General features: G+C 38.2%; 1 protein-coding gene across 7 annotated transcripts in view; it reads right to left on the bottom strand.

The window, feature by feature from the left end:
• Window positions 1-26,736, bottom strand: part of LOC102690463 (arf-GAP with Rho-GAP domain, ANK repeat and PH domain-containing protein 1) — an 80,274-nt gene that overhangs the window by 21,554 nt on the left and 31,984 nt on the right. For 6 of the 7 annotated variants that reach the window (XM_015341577.2, XM_015341576.2, XM_069190118.1 and 3 more), the window contains 15 exons: window positions 23,583-23,671; window positions 23,057-23,163; window positions 22,343-22,504; window positions 20,836-20,905; window positions 20,075-20,195; window positions 17,071-17,252; window positions 14,896-15,002; window positions 13,872-14,071; window positions 13,468-13,553; window positions 11,220-11,402; window positions 3,693-3,867; window positions 2,961-3,095; window positions 2,696-2,831; window positions 2,100-2,202; window positions 729-924 (listed from right to left, as the gene is read on the bottom strand). In XM_015341577.2, coding sequence (XP_015197063.2) covers window positions 729-924; window positions 2,100-2,202; window positions 2,696-2,831; window positions 2,961-3,095; window positions 3,693-3,867; window positions 11,220-11,402; window positions 13,468-13,553; window positions 13,872-14,071; window positions 14,896-15,002; window positions 17,071-17,252; window positions 20,075-20,195; window positions 20,836-20,905; window positions 22,343-22,504; window positions 23,057-23,163; window positions 23,583-23,671 — 2,052 coding nt within the window. The remainder of the gene's footprint in view (window positions 1-728; window positions 925-2,099; window positions 2,203-2,695; window positions 2,832-2,960; window positions 3,096-3,692; window positions 3,868-11,219; window positions 11,403-13,467; window positions 13,554-13,871; window positions 14,072-14,895; window positions 15,003-17,070; window positions 17,253-20,074; window positions 20,196-20,835; window positions 20,906-22,342; window positions 22,505-23,056; window positions 23,164-23,582; window positions 23,672-26,736) is intronic. The other variant, XM_069190117.1, reaches the window with a different exon arrangement.

The following is a 26,736-nucleotide window of genomic DNA, read 5'->3' on the forward strand; positions in this document are numbered from 1 at the left end:
CTTGAGTAAGTAAACCCAGCAGACATATTCAAAATGAACAGTGAAACACAAACCAGAGAACACAAAAGGAATCTCTGGAATCAGAAAGGAAACTCATTTATATTTAAGTGGAAGTGCACTTAAAACTGAGAAATGGAGGCACTTCTTTACCTAGAGGGTTGTGGAAATATGGAACAGCTATCCAGCCGTTGAAACCAAAATGGATACTTTCAAAAAAAGCCTGGATGAGATCCATGGAGCAAATTGCCAACTAACTACTTAATGGGCTAGATGGGCCACAAGGCATCCTCTTATTTGTAACCTTTCTTACGTTCCTCACTGGCTTTAGTAGTCTTCAGTGGCAGTAATACTGTAATCAGACTTTTTGAATTTAGTGCTCATCGACAGATTGGTTAAGAAATTCTCTAGCATGTTCCCTGTACAACACAAAGTTCAATATTTTTTCCCCAAAATGTACAAAATAAAAACAATTGTGAGGGAAGCTCAATTCTTAATCAAACTGGCCTGTGAAGTGCTTTATTTGTGGTTTGTCTTTCTCCTTTCTATTACCAACTACTCTCTTCATTGAGCAATAGTACCATTACGACACATTTTGGAAAACCTTAGTAGAGATCAGGAAAAACATTAACACTGCTGTCTCACGGAAAAATCAGCTTTAAGTGATTTAGGTGATTTAGTGAATAAAGGTATTCCAAACTTCAACACAAAAACTAGTCGTCAGTACTCACACAGCTCCTGTAGTTTCTTCAGGTGAATAGCCTCCTCCCCTTCACTGTCTTCAAAGCAGGCGTGCAGTGTGGAACCTACCAGAGCAAACCAGCCTGTCTTGGCACTCTGGAGGTTCAGTCCGTCCTTATACTGCAGTTTTCCGATCCTTTCAAAATCCCAGTTCAGCAAGTCCTCTGCACTGGATGGGATAAAAGACTACAGAGAGGAAGAGACGAGACAGTGCCATTAGAATTATCTTAGCACAAATGTGGAAGGAAAGTAAGAGCGAATGGTCAGAAAACTGATACTTCACAAAATAAAATAAAAATTAAACAATTCATACCATTGGTAGCAAATCAGTAGGCCAGATCATAGTTCCTTGAACATGGCATCCCATATTCCATAGGATACTCAAAAAATGGCACTTTATTTAAAACCACTCAACCTAATTTAATTTATTTCTCCCTGCCTTTTATTTTATTTCCTCACTCTTGTACTCTACAATTTCTAGTCTTCTATACCATTTACTATGTTTTGTTCCACGCTAAACCTATTATCTTTAACTGCCAATTCTTCATACCTCCTCATTTCCAAATCACCATTTTGGTTCCATGGGCATTTAGAAAATGTAACATTGCAAACAAAAACAACAATGTTCTCCTTTGGCTCTCAGGACAATAATGTCGTGAACAAAAAAAGCATACATTAAAACACAGGAAGAATGAAAAACTTTGTGAAAATAAGTAATCCAATTTTGAATTCTTTACTTCTGAAGATGAATACAGTTCACGTAAGAGTAACAGACTGGAAACTAGCTTGACACCCCGTTCAGTGCAAGGCCCATGGAACACATTTAAGGTCACTTTAATGTTAAGAGGAAGTACAAGAGATAAAAATAAACCCCGTACAAAGAACAGGTTTTGGAGTCTTGTGAAATGGGCCAATCTGATTTCCAGTGGCTGCTTGAGGGGGAAAGGGCAGGGACTGTAATCTTGTAAATAGCACAATTTGACAGGTCTCACTTGTTCTGCTGTTTTAATTATGAACTATGTCAAAAAAGAGGGCAGAAACTGGGAATCCCTTTACACTGATCCTTTCCTCATGAACATCACTCCTGCTTTTGAAGAACATCTTCAAACATAAACACAGTGAGAAGATACAGATGCACAAGAGATAGAACAGTTACAAAACATACCAATATTATAGAGTATAGCTAAGAAGCGGTACTAAGTTCTGGGCCTAATGAAGAGACTGAAAGCACTTAACAGAACACCTGCAAAAAAAGCTGATTGAGTGCAAAGCCCCAAAGAGTCCAAGGCCGGCACCCACATTCTTACATTGGACAATCACTCTGTAGCCACATCACATTACTTTAAAAAAACAGAAAATACCTTGGCAATAGACTTCACCCATTCTCTCATGTGCTCCGAGTTATCCGTTCCAAACAGGTAAAGCCGTTCCAACTCTGTGTAAATCTCAAATGTATAGTCATATCTGAAAGACAGAGGATAAAAACTGCTAAAAAAGCCATCTTAAAATGAAAAGATGACAACAGTACACCCTTTATTACTACACTCTAGAAGGAGTTTCCAGGGTGAATTTTCACATTTCTGCCCCTCTAAAAATTAGAACAGGCTATCTTCAGAAGTTAAAACCCTTCGAATCACCTATACTCATGTCGAGCTACTCCCTTCGATATGGAAAACAGTCTCAAAACTTGCAAAGAGCAAATCACCAGCTTTTGCCAAAAATCTAGAAATGTTTTCCAATTTTGATAATCAAATTCCAGCTTCAATAAATTCAGAAGGTTCTAAGAAAATCAAACATTTTCTGTTTTTGAGGAAAAGGAGCAGGCATCATATAGGCATGTACATAGCCATGATAAATAAACAAATTGACGACAATGACTGTTTAGAAAACTGTCCCGCCAGCACAACAAAGTTATCCTCTTTTTGGAGAACTGCTTTGTGAAGATCAATATGCGTACCCATGTTTTTCTGGAGGACTGACTACAAGGCAGGCGACATCCTTCATCTTGAGTTCCCCATTGGGTGTGGAATTTCTGTCACTGTCATAGTAGCTGAAATTCCCATCGTTCAAAGTGCACCACCGCCGACTAAATTCTGAAAGCATTATAGAGATTTTAAACCAAATGTCACAAAGCACATTTTTCTCTTCTAGCCTGGGACAAAAATCAGTCTTGAATATCACATTTATCATTAATGGTTTAATATATGGAGATCTCAAACCACCTTCTTTAGCTTTCCGCTCTGTGATAGGCTTCCCCATGGAGGCAGTCTTGTACAGAAATCCATTGTGTGTGATGGAGGGTGGAGCCATGTAGTGCACTGTGTCCATGTGACCTCCCACCTCCGACCTCGGAATCTCTGGAAGCAGAGGGAAAAATCATTGATCAGAGCATCTATCCTGGTTTTCTTCCACTTTACAGGTCAATAACAGTCTGCATTCCTCATCATTTCCTTCAGCATGAATCCGAATATCAGCCACTTTCCTTGTCAAAGTAAGATTCAAGCAGAATTATTTTAACAGCATTCAATGTTATTTTCTGCAGTGCAGCATAAATGGAGGGAAGCTTGAACAGTAAACCTAAACTGCACCACTGGAAGCATAAGCACAGGAAATATTTCATGTTCAACTTACAGTGCAATTCTTAAAGCCTAGAGCAGATTGATAAAAAAATAGTTTCTTTTGAAAAACATATCAGCAGATGAGGGATTTAGAATATACTTAAGAAAGCCTTTAAAATTGCTTATAAACTTTAAGAAGCTGGCAAATGGAAGCTCTTTATACTCTCTAGAGTGAAGTGAGTCACCACCTTCATATTCCAATAAAAAAGTTGCTCTTTCTTAATTGATTGGAAGCTCAATTTGATTTGACAAAGTGCTGCAGTGGAATGGACTAGATAAAATGACCACACGTTGAGAGAACAGGGAGTTCAGCAAGGGACAGGAATTTCCACTCACCTGTGTTTCTGTTCTGAGTTAGGAATTCCACCTGGAGTTTCTGGTCATAGCTCTGAGCCAGGGAGATGGGAGTGGGGAAATCAGGATTTCCTGTGTCGCAGTTCACATTGGCCCCACAAAACACCAAAGACAGAGTTTCCAGCACATCATCTGATTGGACGTTGATGCACAGAGCCTAAGATCCAAAGATACAAGAACTGAAAAATCTAATTTCTTTCTTAAGGACATGTGCAGATGAAGAGATAAGCTAATGTACCAGGCCTAGACTGGAAGTCACAAATAATGCTGGTACCACATTCTGACCAGAGGAATTCATTACAGGAGGATTCAGAACTCACAACCACTTATTTTGTGGTGTGAATGACCAATAAGGATGCCTAAAATACCACTTTGAAGGTTATTTAAAGAAAATTTCCAGGTGACAATATGGTCAAAGATGTAGAACTCCAAGGGGCAGAATCTCTTTGTTAGATAACTGCAAGAAAGCAACCAAAGTAACCTCTGTTCCATTTCAGTATTACAGTAGGTGCTTTAATTTAAAATAATTAAGTCATAACTCATAAGATTTCTGAGATTTACTGGCATGGCAATAAATTCAGGCTTAGCCATTGTAAAGTGTGGTTCATTATTAATCCCTTTTATATTTTTAAGTGCTTATATCAGTTCAAGAAAAAGGAGAAATGTGAGTAAAATTACAGAAAGGTCTCAAATGAAAGTGATAAAATGCATTCCCACTTAATGCAACTGAATTGTTGAACTAGACTCTTACTCAGACGTTAAATTCCACACAATGTTTTATATTATTTAAATGAACCACATTCTTTAAAAAGATGATTGAGTATAAGACTCATTTGACTGCTGTCACATGATGGAAATAAGAACTAATTTCAACACACAGCTTCAGTTGTAGGGGTGTGACTGCCAGAGAGCTACATTAAGCTGGTACTATTGCATATTATTCTGTGTATCATGCCATATCCATCATACCAAGAAACAAACAAAATGGAAGAAAAATATATGTGGGTAAAGGAGATAGGGCACATGCAAGATATAAATTAGAAAATAAAACACATGAAAACAGCTCACATGCAAGCAGGGAATGCTATACAACTTGTGTGATGCCATTATAATAATAAATAACATAACCACATAGCCTGCATTCAGTTATTTAAAGTATTCTAGCTATGTCAGGTATATATATGAGAATTGTTGTTACATAACAGTTTTCCAGATGGAATTACCTGTAACAAAACAATAAAAAACAATGCTAAAGGTATAAAAACAATTAAATCTAAGAATGTAGGAATTAAGATCTCATGTGTCACCATATTACAAAAAGTCCAGAATAAGTCCAGAGTAGTGTGGCCAGATACATTTCTGGGCTTAAAATCATGTCCAAAATGAAGACCCTAAAAGACACCTGATTTGAGTATTCAGATCCTTAAAGATGCTGACAAAGTTAACCTAGTGGACTTCTTCAGAACCAACAAGAAAACACAAAAAAAAGACATCAGCAGAAAACTAGTGAAGTGCATTTAAAATAGAACATGGAGGTATAATTTTTACACAAAGGATTTCGGCAGTCTAGAACAAGATTTTTGTTCTTTCAACATTATGAAAGGGTTTGTCCAATACATTGTAAGCACTCGACTTCAAAAAGGATAATGTTGAACATTTTTCTATATATTGTTCAGTATATCTGAAAAATGCACCTCTTTACATTTATGCACTACAGCGAACCACATGAGGTGCAAGTCTATGCCTGCTAACTCCCTCTATGCAATACAGTCAGATTCCATAGGAACAGCCAGTGAAGCCGATTTTCAGTTAGCTGGATATCATTGGCTCTGGAATCTTGCCAGTGACCTACAGAAAAGGGAGTTTCCCTCAATAGCGTTAAATGTTCAACCTGATCACTCCAAAGATATGGAGAAACAAGTAGAGCCACCCAGCTAGACAGACTAGGCCTATAGGTCAGTTCTTCCAAGGAGAGGCCAAATGTCAGACAAGCGACTTCAGCTCTGGCAGTCACTGCAGTCATCTGAATCAAAACTGTCAGAGCACATCTCCATCATCAAGGCCAAATTGGCAGAACCACCAGACCAAAGCATCTCTTCAAAGAGTCCCACAATAAAAAAAAAAAACAGAAACTACACCAGTTGCAGATACATTACAGCAATCTCCTACATTACAGCAGTGTAACTTTCTCCAAATGGCAGGCAGTCTTGTAAATTTGGTCTTAAACTAAAGCCACAAAGCACAAAGGCTTTCACCAATGAAAGTCAATGACAATACTCTTTTTTCAAAACCCATGATTTTACAAAAGCTCAGCCTTGTTTTTACCAAACGCAGCAGTAGAAAGGAGGCTTTCCAGTATCATTGGTAGCCGCCAGCCTTCACTTGAAATCATCTCATTCATGACAAAGTGAAGGGGGAGCAAGCTAATACAAATCTTAAACACTTTTAACATATTTTACACAAACATTAAGCAGCTAGCTTGGTTAACTTTTGTAAATTTGGGTATACTGCTTTCCCCAAACTTAGCAACCTCAGCAGCTTCAGTACATATTCGCACACCAGGTTGAAAAGTAATTCAAAAGCCACCTCAAGGAGGACATGACATTTGTGACATTTAGAAAAATGTAAATACCATTAAAACAGCAAAAGTGCTTGAGATTAGGGAATTTAGTCTCATCTTCAACCAGACTACGCACTGTGCTACTTGAACTTTTTTACTGAACTACATTTATCACCAGATCTCCAAATATTGAAGGGACAATCTATTTATCTACTGCAAACAACCACCAGAGTGTATGCGGACAACCAGCACATGTACAGGAATTTGTACAATTCGCAAATTCAATGGAAAAGAAAGGATTCAACCTAAACAGTGGAAGATGAACTGATTGTGCTTAGGAATATGCCTGTTGCTTCATTATTGCTGTAAGAAAGCCCTGAAAACCAAGGTTCTAAAATACCACTTACAGGCAAACACCCACACAAAAAGAACATTCAAAAGACTTCAGCACAGCTGTACATCAGCTGCACTCTGTACATCACAAGATTTGCAATTCTCAACTTAGTTGCTGTGCTATAGTTCTGACATTCTGCTTCTTACACTGTTTTACAGACAGAAAAACAAGGGCCACATACTATACTATACAGTCTGTTTTCCATGCTATTGAATTTAGTTTTACAACCTAAACTGTTCCTTGCCAGCACCTGTCTCGCACATACAAATTCCAAAGCCTATGTGATTTGTTTTAAATAATTACTTTTTAGTCTGTGTCCTCATAGAGATAACACTTGTTCACAACTTTTGGCTCCTGTGCATGAGATGACACACACTGTAATATAGAAATTTAGAAAGAAAACTAACCACAAATTCCCCTTACACAACAGCTCCGGAAAGCATTCTTGTTTTCCAAGCCAATTCGATAACTACTACACAGTGGGTGCACCCAAAAAAACATTTCTGGTAAGAGTTGAAAGAAATGGATTGAACCATTTAAAATACAAAATTCTTTATTAAACTGAATTTAAGAGTGTTAGTCAAAGGTATCAAGCAAACATTCTAACATAAAATCTCATCTTTCAGGAATACTACTATGAAGTGAAGTAACATACCATAAACATAATACTGCTTTATAGATCATATTTATATCTGAGACAATCGAGACCTGAGAAAACAAGAGACTATGCCAAACCCATCCCTAATGGTCAATAAAGAAAGGAACTCCACTGCTTCCAGCAGAGAAAGTAAAGCAGACAAAGATAAAACAACACACGCTTGCCAAAAAACACAAACAAGCTGATAACAGTGTTTCATCATTCACAAAGACACTGTACAGTGGTTAAAGATTGTTAAAAAATAATAAAAAGATCTGGTACCTACACAACCAATAAAATCTAGTTCATCTTTTGTACCCAAAACTTCAACTGCTGATAGGCCGTGTGGGCTTCAACATTTACAGCAGTGCTATAAAACCCCTTAACTGATGCAATTAAGCCATACAGTAACGTAGTAAATTATAAAGTGTGAAAATAACTGTTTAAAGTTTAAAGTTCTGTTACAAGAAATACAACTCTGTTGCGCATTTTAGGGCTATTTTACTTTAACACTTAACAGATAAAATAAAATCTGAAAAAGACAAAATAAGAAATGAACATTTTAAATGTATATAAACTGGTGGCTGGTTTTAGAATCTTGTGAACCTGTGAACCGAAACAAATTAGTTGCTTTGCTCATGCAGAAAAGTAACAAACATCCAGTAACTCTACTTCACAGGCAGGATTTTTGAAATATTTGAAATAAAAGACTACTTTCAAAGAGTCTGATATCAGAGAGTCATTCCCGTCAAGGTGCAGAACAAACAACTGAAGCAGAACTACACTAGGTTTAAGCATGAAACTTCCTGGACAAAGTCAAACACTATACCTCATGATTATACAAATATCATTGCTTAAAACAGTGCATTACAATAACTCATGATTAGACAAATATCATTGCTTAAAACAGTGCATTACAACTGAGGTTAAGAGTGAACGCTTTCTCCACAGAACAACTCATTAATGAGAGAGAAAGGAACAAAAGGCAGCTTTTTTAATTGCCTCTTTAAATCCCATCATTCCCAAAAGCAGTTTTCCTACACTCACCCATCTACTTTCAAAGCGGCACTGTGAATCGTTCTTCTTCGGGGAGTCAAGCGGAGATAGGGAAGCCCATAAACAGATGGAAAGATACAAACACAAAAAAAAACTAGCCTGGAGCTACAGAATGAGACTTTTTTTCCAGCACCACTTGGCCAAACCCAAACAATGGAAGGGGGGTAGGAAGCAGAGCTAAGAAACATTCCTTCAGAAAGCTCTGATGTCACTGAGGGGGAGGAACCTTCTGCAGTTGGATAAACAAACCAGCATGGCGCATGAATTTAAACCCCGCAGGGTGTCACATTTCGTGCTGGTGGGGACCTGCTGAACGCACAGGATAGGCACTTATCTATTCTAAAGAATAATTCAAGAAATATTTCCCAGGAACTGTGGGAAAGAACAGGCCAGCAGAATGAGAGAACAAAGGGTACATTTAGATTAGTAAAAGGAAATCGATTGTCCATTCAGCTTTAAGGACACAGATAGCAACCTCAGTATCTTTTTTGTCATTTGCTACTGGGATTTATCATTTAAAAATGAATTCACGCTTTCTTGTGGACAAAAATGGAACCAAATTATTTTCCCAGGGCATTACTGCAATGGGCTTTAGCACGCACAGCACCTATTAGCTTAGCCTTGAGCTTTTTCTCAAAGCTGAAAACTGAAACTGAAAATTTTTTCAGGATTGGATTTTTACTAAAAAAAAATCTAGTAGTATTGTAGAGAATAATTCAGTTTGAGGGAAAAACAATTATGCTTTCTGAGCAGAACCACAAATATGTTAGAATAGTTTCTTTTTCAAAAAATGAGACAAAGGCAAAATGCAACGGATCTAAACTGAATCAAAAGGAACATTATCTTCATCAGGTGCGAAGATGCCTCCTTTTGTCTTAAATTCAATGCTATTTTCTTTGACCTGGATACCACCCAGGGTAACGCTCAGAGACGTCTTCAATGTCCAAGAAACTAATGCTTTCTACCATTTGTCCTCCATAAACAACTGATCACTCTTTCTGACACGCCTGAAAAAGGCTCCACAAGCGAATTGCGGCGTCTCTTCTTTTCCTTCCAGCATGGAATAAACCTACCTGTTTCTTTGCTGAGACAGATGCTGGACCTATTCAAACTAAATCAGGATTAAACTTCTTCTATGTTGGCTCTGCTCCGACCTACTTACATTTTTCTAGTTGTAGGATGATGCATGTCTCCGTGTATAAAAATAAGCAAACCTTTGTATATGCAATGTCAAGTTGCAAGACAAAGATTCAGACAGAGAAAGGCCCAGTGACTGTACTTAACTACTCTTTCACTGTTCTAAACAGATGAACTGAAGGTGATAAACTTCTGAGCACAGGGCAATTCTCAGCTTACTTGCACCGGAAACAAAGGTTTCAGCCACAGTGGTCTTCAACATTTTAATAATAGATGATAGAGGGCTTATAAAAAAAAAATCCAGTACTAAAAGTCCATTTATTCTGACAACCAGGAAGTTATCTTTTCTCCTGCTTAGTTTAAACAGAAATGTATTCCAGCAATTGGCATATCAGCAACAATACTTCCTGTCATTGTATTCTTGCAGCCAACTGAATCTAACACACTTAAAAAAATCTTTTATGGTTAGATCTCCTTCACCAGGCATGGAACCACACAAACCACTGATCTATACACCACAGTGTTAGACACAGTGACAGGAAGAGCACCATGCTTGAGAAAGCTTTCTCAAAGTGGAAGGCAAAAGTCAACCTGACTACACCTGTCAGCTTATTCATCACCAAGTTCTTCAGCCAAATTATTCATTTTGATGAAGTACAATGGAGTTCTGAAAGGTGACTGTCGCATGCCTTGGCTATACTGTGGATGAACTCAAAGGGAAAGACTTGGAGGATTATTGAGTCACACACAATATGGGCACAGTATTATCTACCTAGGAGCACTACAAATTGAGTGTTTCATTGAAACTTGCCAACATGGCAAGATATTCACAAAGGATTATTCTCGCACCAAATGGAGTCCAATGCAACAAATTCAATGAAAGATTTAAGAAGCAGTAAAAATAAGATGTGATATGTAAGAAAGCAGTAAAAAATAATCATAGTACAAAACAGACAGAACATTGCATAACGTATTTATTGTGTCTGTACTGGTCACATCCCCATCGTATGGATTGCCTGCTTTAGTTGAACAATTTTGAGGAATATCAAAATCACCTTTCAGATGACGGCACTGCTCAAATTAATTGTAAATGCTACAATGCTAACGTTGCCTAATTTAGTTTTCTTAAATGTAGTCCAATCCCTACTACATATAAATCAAACACATTCCAAATAACTCACTAGGAGGAACAAATTCTCCCCTTGGTGTCTGTCTTCACAAGTCATTCCCCTTTTACAAGCCTATGTTACTGCACTACCAACTGCAGAGCAAAGCACAAGCTTTACTCTGTGCATAGGAGACAGGAACAGAACAGTTTTGTCAAGATGGGGTGATGTTCAGCCCTCTTTCTCTAGAGCAAAATCTGCTCTCTGATTGTTGACAGTAACTACAAAAGTCTGAAATCTCAAATCTACTACAATGCAGCAGAGGTATGGAAAAAGTCAATTATATTAATATTTTTTTTCTTTATTATAATGTATTTTTTTATTTATTTATCTGGAGCTCAGATGGGGAAAGCAACGCAACAGATCGACAATGTTTTCAAGGTCCGCCTGCAAGATTTCCCTAAATAGATGTGTTTTGCTGAGAAATATGCCATTTTCCAGTCTACAGTGCTGTTATTTGCACTTGTGCTTGCTGAAGGGTATCTATTTCAGATCTTCACTAAACAGGCAGTTTCACAAGAGGACAGTCAACCCCCTTCAAATTAACAGGAAATCTTACGTTGTCCAGTGCTTCCTGGTTTCCAAAGAGCTGGTGGTATCGGCGATACTTCCCTTCACGGTATTTGGCAGCAATGAATTTTCTCCTCTCCTCACTGCAGCTCGCCGGGGACAGGGCCTCGCTTGGTGGAACGTTTGCAGCCCAGAAAGAATTTGCTCTCTGGTTGCCAAGTACCGAGAACAGCTGAAAGGCCAGACACAATGTTAGAAAAAGGCATCAATAAGAGAGATGTTTTTATATTTTATAAAAACACAAAATACCATAGAAAAGAGGCAGATTCCGACACTGAGCTTAGACAAGCCTTATACCAAAAACTATTTGTAGGTTATGAATAAGAAAAATCGATGGACATAATTTATATATAAAATATGTAGATTAAGCATCTATTTGTAGTGTAAAACTGAAGTGTCGGTAGTAATAGGTTATGTACTGTACTTAATACATCAATAATACTTTAAAAATTATCTTATACCAGGTTCACTACAGGCAATCTGTTTCAAGTTCAAGTTTCAAGTTTATTGTCATTACACTCATATACTGTACATGGTATATGGTATAACGAAACGCTATTTAGCTAGCTCTCGGACATAAGTAATACAAAGAGAAAAACAACAACAACAACAATACAATTGTGTAGCAAAAGAAAGACAAAAAACAAAAAACAGTGTGCAAAAAACAACAACAGGCACTGTAAAGGGTAAATAAAACACCCTCATTGATCAGGAAACATTAAGCAAGGTCACATGGCTTCTTTAATTTTCTGTGAACAATCTACCGCTGGAGAAATAAACCACTGTTTAAAAAGTTACCTTTTACACAAACTGCAAATGACATGGACAACTAACATTTACAATTGGAATAAGGTCTTTGATCCCTACCAAATGTAAAATATCTCCTTGGTTATGAAATATTAAGCTGCTTTACCTAAATCTTATCTAGTTAATTCTGTTCAGTTCCAAGTACCTCGGAGGTTTCAGGCCGAAAACAGGGAATCCAGGAAGATGAAGATGGGCTGCGAAGATGTAATTTACTCTCTCCAATCTAGCTCTTCCTCACTATCTCTAAACATTCTCTCGAACTTTTTTTACGTTCCTTGGTGTCTGTCTTTTTACCAACTTTAACGGTGTTGGTGACAGGAACCGACTGGGGAATTTCTGAGAAAATTCCAACCTAGTATGTTGTGGAGACATCTGGTCTCAACTCAATTGGAATCATTTAAATATCCCATAATGGTGGTTTGCCTGCTTAACCAAATTGCTCAGATGTCTAAACACATGGTAACAGACACCCCTCTTTCTTAAAAGGAGGAGTTTCTATTCAAAGTGAGAAACAACAAAAATAACCAACCTATATATTCATAGTAGTCCCAACAATATATTCTGAAAACCAACAGACTATTACAGTGAAAACATCAAAGTCAAATCAATTGAGAAAATTCAAGTACACTACAAAACAAAGTACTACATAATTCAAAATGTTTTGTATTTTTTCACTAAAGATAAGTAATTTGTATTTGTGATCATGAATTTTAAATGAATGATACAGCACATACAATATAATACAGATTTTGTTTTGGGGCTATTTCATGTATTTAGCTGACCATATTAAAACACAACCAGAAAAACATAATTTCAAGTGACCTAAAAGTATTAAGACGCATTACATTTAAGTCAATTTCAGAATGTAAAAGTCAGTATTTGGTCGCATACCACTTTGAAGCAATAACTGCATATCTGAAACCCAGCTCACCACGCATTTTGTTGAAGGATTTGAGATGCATTGCTGCTCATCATGCAAGGTGAAGTGCTGCCCAATGAGTGTATAAGCAGCATATTCTTCTACACAAGCAGACAAAATGTTCGTGTACACTACAGAACTCATTCTGCTGCTGCAATTATTAGTTGCATCAAGAAATAAAGATAACAAGGTAGACATGAGCTACAGTATGGCAATGCTAAAGTGTGGAGAAAAAAAGAAACTGCAGGCCTACAACAGCAGCTTGATGGTGAAACATAGCCTGACCTGGGCATCCAGGATCACAAATATGAACTGCTTGACAGCAGAGCAAAAACAATACAGTAGATTTAACTTTGCTGCCCCAATATTTTTGAAGGGCACTGTATGTACAATGCTGGTACCTTATTTCTTTGCATTTACTGACTTCTTCACACAAGTTAGATTCTTTGAGGTCAACACAAGAGACAGCAACTGTTTATACAACTGCCGTACACATCTTAGGCCTACCCACCTTAATTAGGTCATCGATCCATACTTTTTTGTCCATCTTTAGACTTCGCACTTTAGATATGCTTGGGCCAAGTCCTCTGTGCTCACCTGCAAACAAGAAAACGTTCCTTCAAGAACACTGATTTACATCACAGCACTGGGTGGCAGGCTCCTTTATTTAGTACTCTAAATTCGTAGAAAGTACAATAATAATATTTCTACATGTTTTTCTGCACACCCAGAATTCCTAGCCAGAATAAGAGCAAAATAAACTTTCTAGGAAACACTTCTGAATTTCAAGAGAAGGTAAATCATTTCAGAATCAATACAGCACAAGTAAAAAAAAAAACAAGCAATAGGGTTGTTTTTAACCTTAATCAGCAGCAGCAGCAGCAGCACCAACCACCCTGGCAGAGGGGGCCCTACCTGCACAGCGCTTGCAGAACACCACGCAGAGGTTAATTGCGGCCCATTCGGGTTTGGCGGCCCCGCAGTCTGCGCAGAACCCGTTGGACTCCTCTGCCCAGATTTTCTTGGCCACCTCATAGTTGGAGAGGGCTTCCCCGATGGAGTTCTGCATCGCCTCCACCCACTCTTCCTTCTGCACATCCGACTCTGCCACGAAGCTGCAAGGAGACGGGAGTCTCACTAACGTGAACTACAAGGCAAGGGGCCCTGTTACACAAACTTGTCCCCGACAACCTCCAGTACTGTGGAAGTACCTACAACATTACCCAAGACGCATACATGTTTATCATTCATCTTTGGTTACATTAAATTACCTCGAGGTACAAAAATGTCACATTTCCTAACTGTCAACTGAAAAAAAAATCATATGGCACAGAAATATGTATACAGTATTTCAGCTTCTGAAAGTCACTAATAAGCACACAAAAACAAAAACTCTAAAGACGGCCAGATATTGCTCTGTAACAGCTGCACAGTGAGTTACACAGTGAGAACACTTCCCTATTCTTCACTTGAGAACAAACAGATGTTCATTACCAAGATACAAGGTATTGGCCAACTGAATATCCGGAGCATCTTGTCCAATTCATCCTACACGTGATGAGGTCAGAGGATGGTGGAACCGGCACTCTTCATGAATGGGTGGTCTAATAAATCTGGATGATCTATGTGCTCTTCCCCATCCCAGTAAAAGAACTGAAATCCCTCAGCAACCAAACACAGTTATCAATGAACTGATTGTGTCCTGGTGTTACCAGTTATACTATTTTATAGCACAATTTCCAGTTTCAGGTCAATAATTCACAGAGCCATTTCACTGAATTCCCACCATAAACTCAGTTTAAACATGTATTGTTCTAATAAATTCAATGCTCAAGTACTTTGAGCCAGCATAGAAAATGCAACCGAGTTGCCGTTTTGGATTATTTTCATGCTTTTACCTTCTGAAATGTCTGGAATATTCGCCCAGTGGAGGTCTCACCTGAAAATCCTGTAAGGTGTAGTGAGATCAAAGGATCTTCTGTCAGTGTCTTTCACGTTACCCACATTCATGTCTATGGATGTGATCCCAATGCCCAATTTATAATCCTGGCACAGAAAGAATGAAAAGACTTTCAAACAGAAAGCAATATACTTAGATTATGAATAAAAAATAAAACAACAGCTGACTTTTCTAACAAAGAGACCAATTGTGTCTGTTTTTTTTCTTTACAGCATCTAAGTTGCTAGTGTGGTGAACATCAACTCATATTGTGTGGGATGTGTCCTATAGCCCAGGAACTGCACATTCTAATTCAGGCAGTGCAACTCATTAACCCAGGATTAAAGGGACTAGACCAGCATTCATAAAAGTGCTATTTAAATCATTGGGATTAATTTAACCGGGAGAAAAGGAGGTGGTCCCTTAGTCATGTGTACCAGCTGCCCCCATTCTTGGTCTCACTCTTGAGAGTCTGAGCATAATCTGTCAGAGCAGTGTCTGTCTTCCGGTTGGTACTACAAACTCTATTTTCTGAGAGCACAGATTCTGTTCTGATAACACAAAAGGGTATGTGTCTGGACAATATCTGATAATGTTGGGAGCATTAGCAAGGTTTTCATAATAACTGGCTTTTAAGCATAAGACAAGCTTCCATTCAAAATACGCACGTTTTATAGTACACACATGATTCAGCTGAAGATGCACTGATATAAAATGTTATTTTTGTGCACTCCTTTGATTTCTGCATTTTAGAGATGTTTTTTCTGGTGTGATATAATGATGAAAAGAATATGCCTTTTTAAAAATCCCTTTAACTACCCATTCAAAAGCTGTTTGCAGTCTCAGCCTGTCAACAGTAAGAGTCTAAATCCTGCTTGCTAGAACTCACTCACTTCAGTTTTTTAGCTTCTTTAGAATTCTGTAAATTATTCCTAAGATACAGTAAATGTCAATACAGGAGAAACAACAACAATCAAGAATAACAGTGTCAGAAACATACAGCATACTAAGGCGTATCTGAGATGCATTACAAAAAGCTCTCTATTCCTGATGTCCAGGGAGTAGCCAGCCAGCAGTACGTGCTGTTGGTTCATGGGGGCTACAGGGAGGAGCAGATGTGCTGAACCGCTGGGCAGGATGTTATTTAAATTGAACCCTGGAGATGGAAATGAACTCTGAAGCAACCAGACTGTGGAAAACAAGCAAATCGGGACTGGAACGTGTGATACCTTTTGCAGGCAATTCTTAAAGCCAGTAACATATTGCAGATTCCAACTATAAATATATAGTCACTTTTACTGTATACTTTCCCAGGAGTATACAGGGAAAACAGATACATATGTATTTAATTTAGACAAAGTAAAATTAGAGAGGACTTGAATCTCTTGAATACAATGTTTTAAGATTACAGATGAGACAACAGTAGTGCCACTTTTCCCTGCCAGTTCTCATCTTTGCTCTGGGAATCTCCTGGACTTGATTCCAGCTACAGGATTCTGATTGTGTAGAATGTGGACACTCGGATCAGTGTCATTGGCATTGCGATGGAGTGGTATCCGATCCATGATGGCGAATATTCATGTGCTCTCATTCCTGCACTAAACCCTCCAGTTATAAAAATAAACTTGCAGTTTGCCAAGATCCTCTCCTGTGTGCACATTTGTTTGATTTTTTAACTTCCTCTAATTTGACAATAATGCAGCTTTGTTTCTACAATCTGTACAGCAGCAATGAAAAGAAGGATGTTGCATGGTTTCTCTGAAATATCCATCTGTCAGAGCATTTGTAAAGTCCCACAGTAGCTATAGGCGAGTAAGCACAGCAGATCCCAGGGGTCACAGCTGCAAGGATACCAAGTCCAGCAAATCCAGCAACCTCAGCAGTTGTAGTCCAAATAGTGACAAATCCAACACTCCTACCATCAATGAGATCAACTTGCAATCTACTGTATATTCTTAAGTAAGCCTGGGCTGTGCACAGTGGTCAAAGTGAAAACCACACACTCCAGAACATTTTGCAGATTCAACGTAGGCCTTTATAACAGTTGGATCTTCTCTAAAAACACATGCATACCAGACAGTGAAACATCAGAAAATCACTAAATGAGAATGCACAAATTGCCGAACAAGGAAGCACTATATTTGGTAAGGAAAAACAGTAATAACAGAAGCTCACATCCATATTCTTGTAGAGAAACACTTTTTCCCCAGAGACAACCACGTAGAGCTTGGAGCGCAGGCCTCTCAGCTCCAGATAACTCTCCATCTCGGCAGGGGGGCTGGAGGACAGATCCTTGTTGGTCGCCCTTTGGTCCCTAATTGTCTCCTGCAGCACTGTCACCCACTCCTTCCGTTCCACTGCAAAACACAGGATTGTTTTGATTGAGCCAAGTAGTATTTTTTTCCCCATTAAGAGTGCACAATTTATTTTTTCCCTGATTTGCTCCCAAATTTGAAATGCCCAGTTACAGTATAATTATGGTCTCCATTCATTGATGGACCTTCATAAATCAGACCCTGGGTGTCCTTTGATCCCACAGACCAGCTCGTACCCGTTTTGAGCAGGAGAACAGAGTTAAAGACCCAGAGAGAAATTCTTGGTTATTCCTGTGAGTCTCAATGCCCAGCTGTACCAAGATACTGTACAGTATATAGCCTGGACCGGTCACTACAGCCACAAAGGTTAACAATGCTCTCTTCAACTACCAAGGCCAGTTTGGAATCATAATGCTGAAAAACATGCAGAGGTTTTTTAATGTTTTACTTCACTTGTGACAGTGACCGTAATGTATAATTGAATTTGTGGTTGTCAGTCATTCTATGTCTTACTTCATGTGACAATAAAACCTTTAAACACAAGCTACTGCTTGACAAAATGTGGCATAATATTCCTCTTTGCTGATGTACTTGTAGTCTATGACTAGAAAGGTACTATTACTAAATACCAGCTACCAACACTGCTCTATTTTCGACTATGGCAAAGTGTTCATGTACATGAGGCCAGACATGAGTCATGAGGCCAGATGTGAGATAACAGAATATACTGTAGAACACTCCAAATATGTACATTCAGATCAATTAAAACTTTCTCCTTGAGACACATTATGGAATGGTTAACAAAGCAAAACAATAAGAGAAGGGTCAGAGACTGTTCCATTCCTATACGACTAACATGAAAGTCAGTAAAAACCTTAAAATGTTTTTTTTTTTAATTTATAAATGACAACACAGTAGGCAGTGTTCAACTGTAACAATATAAGTAGGTCGGTACCAGCAACATATTTGTCTTTCTCTTGGCAACAGTGATGTCAAGATAGCTTTCTGGGATAACGGACACAGGGGTTTTCTTTAACCAGGACTGATGCAATATAAATATATTGGTATTTTGCTTGGAAGCAACAGAGTGGAATAGAGTATCTGAGCTCCAGAGTCCTGGGTTTGATTGCAGCCCATGGTGCTTGTCTGTGTGTTTTCCACATGCCCTCTCTACGTTGGTATAATATCCTTCTGCCCCACTAAGACACATTTGGCCTCACTGACCATTATAATTATGCCCACATGGTTTTTCCCCTCCATCAGTAAGGCTGCAGGTTTCCCTGCCTTCTGACGTCCCCATGAATGGGGCAAGTTTATTGCCTCTCTTCCCTTCAGAAACTTGTGATTTTCAGATTTCACAGAGAAAAGTTTCCTACAAATGATCAGAGGCATGTGATTAAGTATGTATTCTATATTCTGTCCATGTAAAAATGTATTAGACAGTATAATAGGTGTAGCTCTCCACTACCATATAAGCCTCTCATGTCTAATGTATTCACTGCAGTTTCATTATACAGTAGGTTTTACTAAGGTATTTGTTATTTACAATAGTGTCATATGGAAAATTACTTTCACTTAAAATGTCAGTTATTACAGTAATATGCTGTTAATGCTGTCCCTCTATATGAATAGATACAGTATGGCCCTAGTCGGATTGTTTACTGGGGATAGGGGTGGATAATTATTTTGAACAGGTAAGTAAACTGGAAAGTTGGTGGTAGTCAAGCATGCTTTATATTAATGTTGATAGAACAAAAGAACTGGCTACTTGTGACAGTAATACAATAGAGTTTCAACCTTTCTCCCTTATTATTCAACTTGTGGAGGAACTTCAGTGTTTCAAATACTTAGGAACAGCAACAGAATACCAACTGCATTTTTAGTCAGTGTATGGTTTGATCAGCAAACTGAAAGGGTTTGGGGTGAGAGAAAAAATGTTGTAAGTATCCTTATTTCTGGAATCATGGTGTGTTGTGGTAGCCTGAGAATTAAGAGTAAAACGTATCTGGCCAAAAATGTTAATATTGCAAATAAAATAGCTGTCTGACCAAAAAACTCAGGTTTAAGAGCTGTATTATAATGCAGTTCAAAAGGTAGCTCAGCTGATCTTCAATGACCCCTCCCACCCTCCTTGCCATTTCCAACTGCTACCTTGCTACTACAGAATGCCTGTGGCCAACAGAAACATATACAAGAAATCCTTCAGATTATGTGAAATTGTAGTTTAATATTGGTAGAGCCAGATCTGTGTATACGGTATGTATTGTTGCATGTCCTGAACTGTTGTTTGTTTTCATGTGTATTTATGTTTAGTATGGTGATGCCAAATAGAAATTCTCACCCTTTTGGGAGGACAATTAAGTTATATCTTATTGCATCATGAAGTTGAATGGACATCTTTTTAAAATTGACAATTATACATTGAAAACATACATTTCCTCAGCTGTAATTACTCACCATACCCTTAAACAACATCTACCACATCTCATGAATAAGACAGGCTTGAGTTATAAAATAAAACTCACAAAAACTGAACTATTTAATGTTTAATTCCAGTGGGCTACGTGTTAAATTTCCTCTTTCTTCTTGTGTTTATAGGTATATTTCAGATAGTGAATCTGGAGCAAATTGGTATTGTTTACTTACAAAGCTTTTTAAGTTCTCAGCCACAGACCTCACCCATGAAAACTATTGCTCCACACCTCCCTTTTTTCCTGTGATTCATCTTGGCTCTCTGTTTCAGCAGCTCTTATTAACTGTGTGGTTTTACAACTTGAAATACTGGTCCTCAAGCAGCAGGGTCACCTATTGCCTCAGGGGTCGGTGTTCTTAGCACACGGAGATCTAATCTAGTCACTACTCACAGTCACTCTCAGCCCTGAACACAAAGGTCCTGTTGTGCGTGACCACCTCAAACTTCTGGTCCCCAACATTGGCAATGTGGGTAATGGACGCTGTTGGTATGATTCTCTTCGAATACATGTCCTGCAAGTAAAAAAAGTTGCCGACTACAATAACGTTCTGACAAGAGTAAGTGTTCTTAGTGTTCTTAGACGATGGACTAAACTAATGGTTCCCAATCCTAGTCTAGGGCTTTCAAAACCTACAAAATTCAATGGCTAAAGCTCTAACATGTTTAAGAGTTGGGAAAAACAGTTCAAATTAATCTACTTATTATGAAGCCAGTGAAGGGTCTGATTGCATTCTGTAACTGAGGGCTCAGAACAAAAACCCACTAATGTGTGGGTCACCAGGACTGGGAACCACTAGACTAAACACTGGTACTTCAAAAAGCAAGTTTCACTTACTGATTAAATAACTTAATCTACAAAGGCTGAAAAACGTGTCAGTTCAGCAACTTTGTTTCTTTTGCAATGACTCTGATACAGCTCAAAGGGTCTTTTGTGCCACATTGCCCTTCACAGCCTTAAAGGGAATTAAAAAGTGAGGGAGGGAGTGCAAGAAAAGATTAAGACAAGACAGAAGTTTCTTCCACATCATGAATATAGCAGGTAAGACTAAATAAAGCCTGTTGTATAACTCACTACATGCAGTTCGCTTACGTCAAACAGAAATAGATTAAACTGCAGCAGCAGAACAAAAACCAAGCAGACTAAAACCACACCTTATCGCTGTCGAAGTACCTCAAGTAATCAGCATCGAGCTTCACCCAGCGCTTCTGGTAGATTAATGAGCTGTAGAGAAACCAGAAAGAATCGAGTATATTAATACCTCATTTCAAAATCTCCACACAACATGACAAATTTGAGAGACCAAAACTAAATTAAGAAATGCTAGGATGATGTATATTTGACTTGACGCTGCCGCCCTCAAATACTTCATCAAAAAGCCCTACTGCACAAAATAGACTAAAAGGGTAAGACAAAGAGGCAGAGGTAAAAAAAAAGAAAGAAAACCTACTGGGCCCTATATGAGGCATGCCTAACTACAAGTGCTTGGCTTTCATTTGCAAAACATACTGTATGCCTACTGACACTTGTATTTCATTAATCATTTATATCAGAAGCATGAACACTGTACACCGAGTCCCTTCCTTCTCCAAGCTGTAAACCACAAGTGAGCCCTGTTTATCTGTAAACAATTAACATTCTTGCTTTTCGGCCCCAAGTTTAGCTGTTCATTGCTGTCACATTCTCAGGCATGGTAGGCCCGTGACGTGTCAGAAAAACCACTAAACAAGCATGTGAAGAAAAGCCAAAACCTCACAAACACAACAGCTGGCTGGGGGAGCTATTCAAAGTGGATTCATTGCGATGCTACACTAACTAAATGGTGCCTAATTGAATCTGCTGCGCTCCTTGAACTCTTTGCCATTAAAAAAACATTTAAGTATCACTCTACTTCTCCAACAAACCCACAGACATTCTATCGCAATACAGCTCAATGAAAAAGGAAGCCATGCCCTTATTACATAATGATTAATGACCCTAAAATAATTATGGTGATTATATTTATTTTTCTTGAGTATTTTCTCAAAAAACACCACCACTCACCCCACTTTGCAGATTATGAGACAAAATAAAATAACCATAACTGTGTCTATAATATCACTCAACAAGCAACTGTTAGTCAACACAGAAGCACACTGAAGACTGAGCAAAATTAAGTGGTGGTTACATACATTTTAGTTTAAAACCTTGCACAACGAAAATCAAAATTCCATGGCAAAATCAAATAACATTTGCAATTTAACGTAAATTAAACGTGATTAAACTTCCCTACTAAGTATGATGGATCATTTCACAGATATTGCCTTTATTAAGACAATTTGATAAAACATGCTTAACATTTCAAAGAGGAAGCTAGTCCATTTTTATTTTCTAATGCAGTTAGCTTTAAGAAGTTTATCTTTTGTGCAGAAATAAAGTATCAGATCATTTCTGCTTATATGGGTTCACTGTTACAATGCCCAAATTAAAAAACAACTTCTATTGTTTCTCTTAATATTCTTAGATTTTTCCACTTGGTACATATGCCAGAGTGAGAGACTGTAATCAAGGCTCAAGAGATTATGCTCCAGATTTGCTCATTAAAAGATCTTAAAATGATGGAAAATATTATAAAAGGCATCCTCTGCCTGGCAGACTGAAAAGAAATGGGAAGAAGTGTACCCCTGTGGAGGGTTTTTGTCCAGCCAGCCCATTTTGATGACTGGAGTAAGCTGGGACATATCGTTTCCGTCTTTGACCCCTGCTGATGGTCGCCTCCCCATCGGTGGAGGGTGACGAGTTTCCTTGAGGGTGCTCAGCCCATAGTCCTGCAGGCACACCCTGCTAGCCATAGGAAAGAAAACAGGTGCAAAAGGACATGTCAGAACAAGACTTTGTACTCACACTGGCCACTGACTGACCCCTAAAGGAAGCTCAGGCATAGCTCGGCATCTTTCACTTTCAGCTTTTAAAGTCACAGAGAACCACCAAGAAAAACAGCTGGTGCTTGCAGCCTAAAAATATGATGCTTACTATAAGACCTAAGTGGAACATAACTATTCAGTAACCTAATAAGAGTCGCTTTAGATCTTAATGTAGTTACACTGCAGTGGGGAAAAGCTTGGCCTGCCCATATCCCATGGGGCAGATCAAAGTGTGATACAAATATTCTAAGCTTCTTGCACAATGTATAGACTGCTTGTATGCAGATTTTAAAAGGAGAAATCTCTGAAATCACATGATCTAAAGCCTGAGAAAGTGTACTGCAGAAGGTACAGTACCTCATTTCACATTCAATACATATTAAATGCCCTAAAAAATAACCATCGAACAACCTCTACAAAAATGCTTTAAGACTGCACACAAGATAAAAAAGGCTGACAAAAAGAAACCAACTCTTGCAGGATGGTTTCATAGCTGTCCTCTTCATCCAGTTGTTCATCATCACTGCACAGGCTGTTGAATCGCCTCTTCTCTAACCTAGGCACAGCCAGACGCTCCTCCTATTGAACAAGAGGGCAGCCAATCATATGAGAGAAAACATTTCTCATTTCACAAGACAACTGATTTAGAACACGATATTAAAACCAACAATCTTCCTCTGTCATATACGTAAACCTAAACTTTTCTATTAGGCTTACTTGAAATGTAAGAACTGAATGCATATTTGATTACAGTTTTGCAATTCATACTTCACTTCCAGAGTCATTAAGACATAGAACTTTAATACTATTGACAAATGATGGGGGGATTTTTGGCGACTGATATGCTGAAAAGTAATACACTGAAAATGTAGAATATATTAACGAATATACTGAAAGTAAGAGCTCACATTTTCATAATTATTTGCTTGATCTGTGCTGCATAGGAGTTTATGGGAACTCTACTGTGTGTTGCAAATGGTAGGGCCTCTGAGACTGACCTTATCTGTCATGTCTATGGGGTCACACAGGTAAGGGTTCTGTATATCTGGATCTTCATAGTCCTCAGAGCTGTCTGTGGAGAGAGAGCCTGAAAAGAAAAGAAATCACTGCTGTAATTTCTACAACTCACGTTTTTTAGGTTATTTACTTTAATTATTGTATATACTAATCAATTTTTAAACCACTGATTTCCTTAATTTCAACTAATTTTGAACTAGTTAAGGTCACAGACTATCAAAATAGGATGATTTGTAAACACTGAAGAAGCTGATAAAATGCAATACTGAGAAAATAAATGGCAGATTTAACATTAAAATGAATTGTATTACACACAGCACCAAAACTAAACTTCTAATACCACTTCTATCTCTTAGACAATGTGGGGAAGAAATGAAAAAGGAAAACATTGCTTGGATATATACCAAAAAGTGTTTGAATGTAAATCAAGGGATTGCATGTTAAAATGCTGTGACACATTATTAACTGCTCTGGAATAAGCCCAGAAAAGAGTGATCACATACAATCCTAAGTTTAACAAAAAAATCCGACTCCAACCTACTAAATAACTGAATCGTTATAGTCTTTAACAGAGAGACTTGAGTATGGATACTTCAAGTATTTAAAATCTTTAAAGTCATTGATAATTCTGACCCAACGGACTTCTGCACACAGTGAAGCACAGGACACAAGTGTAAACTAAGGGGACTTATTGATACCGAGAACAGAAGGTACTTTTAAACAAAGATTTCTAAGCCTCTGGAACACCCAGCCATGTTGTTAAACCAAAGCTGACACACTGGCTTCTTTAATTAAAAATGGATGAGTTCCTCAAATCAGTCAGCCACTAGCAATCTACTAGACTGGATGGTCTTCTCTTGTTTGTAACCTTTCTTAGGTTCTTATGCCAACTTTGAATTTGAGCTATATTTTCTTCAATTATAAAAGACAACTATAAAACAACTGGCACTGAACAATTGTCAGTGTTCATTATGGGCACACTGTATGTTTTCCAAGATGATGATTAAAATAATCAGTCTACAGAGCAATGCATTCCACTCGTAATCATGAACACTAAAGGGCCGATGTGTTTTAATTAACATAAGAAAAACAGCAATGATCACAGTTGGAAAGATGAAATCCCAATACATGCCAAGCCCACACTAAGGATCTTGATTTCACTGATCAGGTTCTTGAAGTGGAATGAGTGGAAGAATCAGACGCTCTTCAGATGTTATACACAAAGAGCACATTATTGTCCATTATATGTACTTTACATATTAGTTTTAGTACAAAATCCACATGTAAGGTATGTGGAAGAATCTTTCAAGGAATAAAACAGCCAGCTACATAGAAGGCAGAAGCAGGAGCAGGAAACTGCAGGACACTCAAGGTAGTTCATCTGGAGTACATGTTGCTGAGCCTATAGCGTCCGGGCTTCTCCTTTTAGTTTGTAAGGCACATTGAGCTGATACTGTATTACACGATTGCAAACTTGGCGCCAAGGTTGTGAGAAAGGCCTGCAGGTAAAGGTTGGGTATGTTATAATGATATACAGTACACTTGCTTCTTCCCTTACATCTTTCCATATTTTTCCCAGGGTTTATATCTGCCCCTCTTTTAATTGTCCTGCTTTTAAAATGGCACTCCTTCTTATTTCCAACTTTATCTCCTGGCAAAGACATTGCTGTATTATGCACAGAGCTTATCTGCTTTTGGCACAGTGCAAATGTTATTAGAGAAACACAGCCTGGTATATTACTGATCAGCATCAGGTGGGATATGAAGCAACCATTCCACTAAAGCTTTTGCAAGTTCAGTGAAGGTCATATTATCAAGCCCTCAGGCAGTGTTCCAGCATCCACCTTGCCTGTCTTCTTGCATGTGTGAAGGTGAGTATAATTGCAGTTACACCCCTTGAAGGTACAGTACACATCTGTAATGCAGGTCCATCAATATATTACTTCACTCCATTCTGACTGCCTGCTACAAACATTTTATTTTTAACCTCAAGCTGCATTTCACTTCCAGAGAGCTCATTTTGAGTCTGGATATATCTTGTTCTATTATCTCTGGGCCAGCAGCATGAATGAAAGCTATGCCGGGGAAATAATGCCCGCAGACCCAAAGCGTGTCAAAACGAAAGATGAGCAGAAAACCTGCCACCACAAAAAGCGAGCTGCAAATCTCCTTCTGGAAACAACAGGTGGAACCAGAAAAGGCCTTCAAACAGCTTTCATGAGCCTGAATTTCCTAAATTGTACAGACGTAAAGAGAAATCGCTCCTTGTAATAAATACATCGAATTTCTCAATTTTCTCTCTCTGCAACAAGTATCAGTAAGTAGGTACAGCATGCTAAAATATAATGAGTGAAGAAACAGCTGGGTGACAGATAACTGCTGCTCAAAGGAAGCTTTTTGACTTGAACAGAACTGTGAAAAATAAACAGAACAGTTATAAAAAAAAATCCAGTTATGAGTATTGTTCAAGGGCATGGGTGCATGTTTAACAAAGAAGAGTGCCTTTCATTTCCTAAAGGGCTACACTTTCAGACTTATAAATGCCACCACACCTTCTAATGTTTCACTGCTTTTCTGCAATGCGAGTACCACATTACAGTATATTTTCACAGTTTACAAGCTTCTCATGACTGCCAATGTGTGAAGAGGGAAGCATTTTAGATGTGTAAAGCTTTGGTATGAGTTTTAAAATGTTCTGACAAGAATTTAATAACAAAGACCATAAAGCAAGAACTGCTTCCCAGTCTAGATCAGCTGCAATTTTAACATCTTTCCAGCATTTATACTTGTTTACCGCATTGTTAGAAATGATAAAAATAGACCACCAAAATAGATTTGTCATTACAGCTTCTTAAAAGACTTCATTATCCATAGTTTGTGGTAAACAAGAACCCCATAAAGGCTGATATGGTATTTAGTAAATCAAACTTGGATACACATTCATTTACAATTATGAAGTAGCCCAATGGCTTGCCATTTACGCAGCAAGTATTTGCCTTCAGACACAGACCTGAAGAAAGAGTAAGGGAAAATTTCAGCATAATTCCACCGCAATTACCTAATTGAAAGCCACCATGTAATTGCTACTTTAACAAATGGAAAATAAGTCAAAGCTTTAAAATGCGACATAACACA

This window comes from Lepisosteus oculatus, chromosome 5 (assembly GCF_040954835.1).
Source record: "Lepisosteus oculatus isolate fLepOcu1 chromosome 5, fLepOcu1.hap2, whole genome shotgun sequence".
Lineage (NCBI taxonomy): Eukaryota > Metazoa > Chordata > Actinopteri > Semionotiformes > Lepisosteidae > Lepisosteus > Lepisosteus oculatus.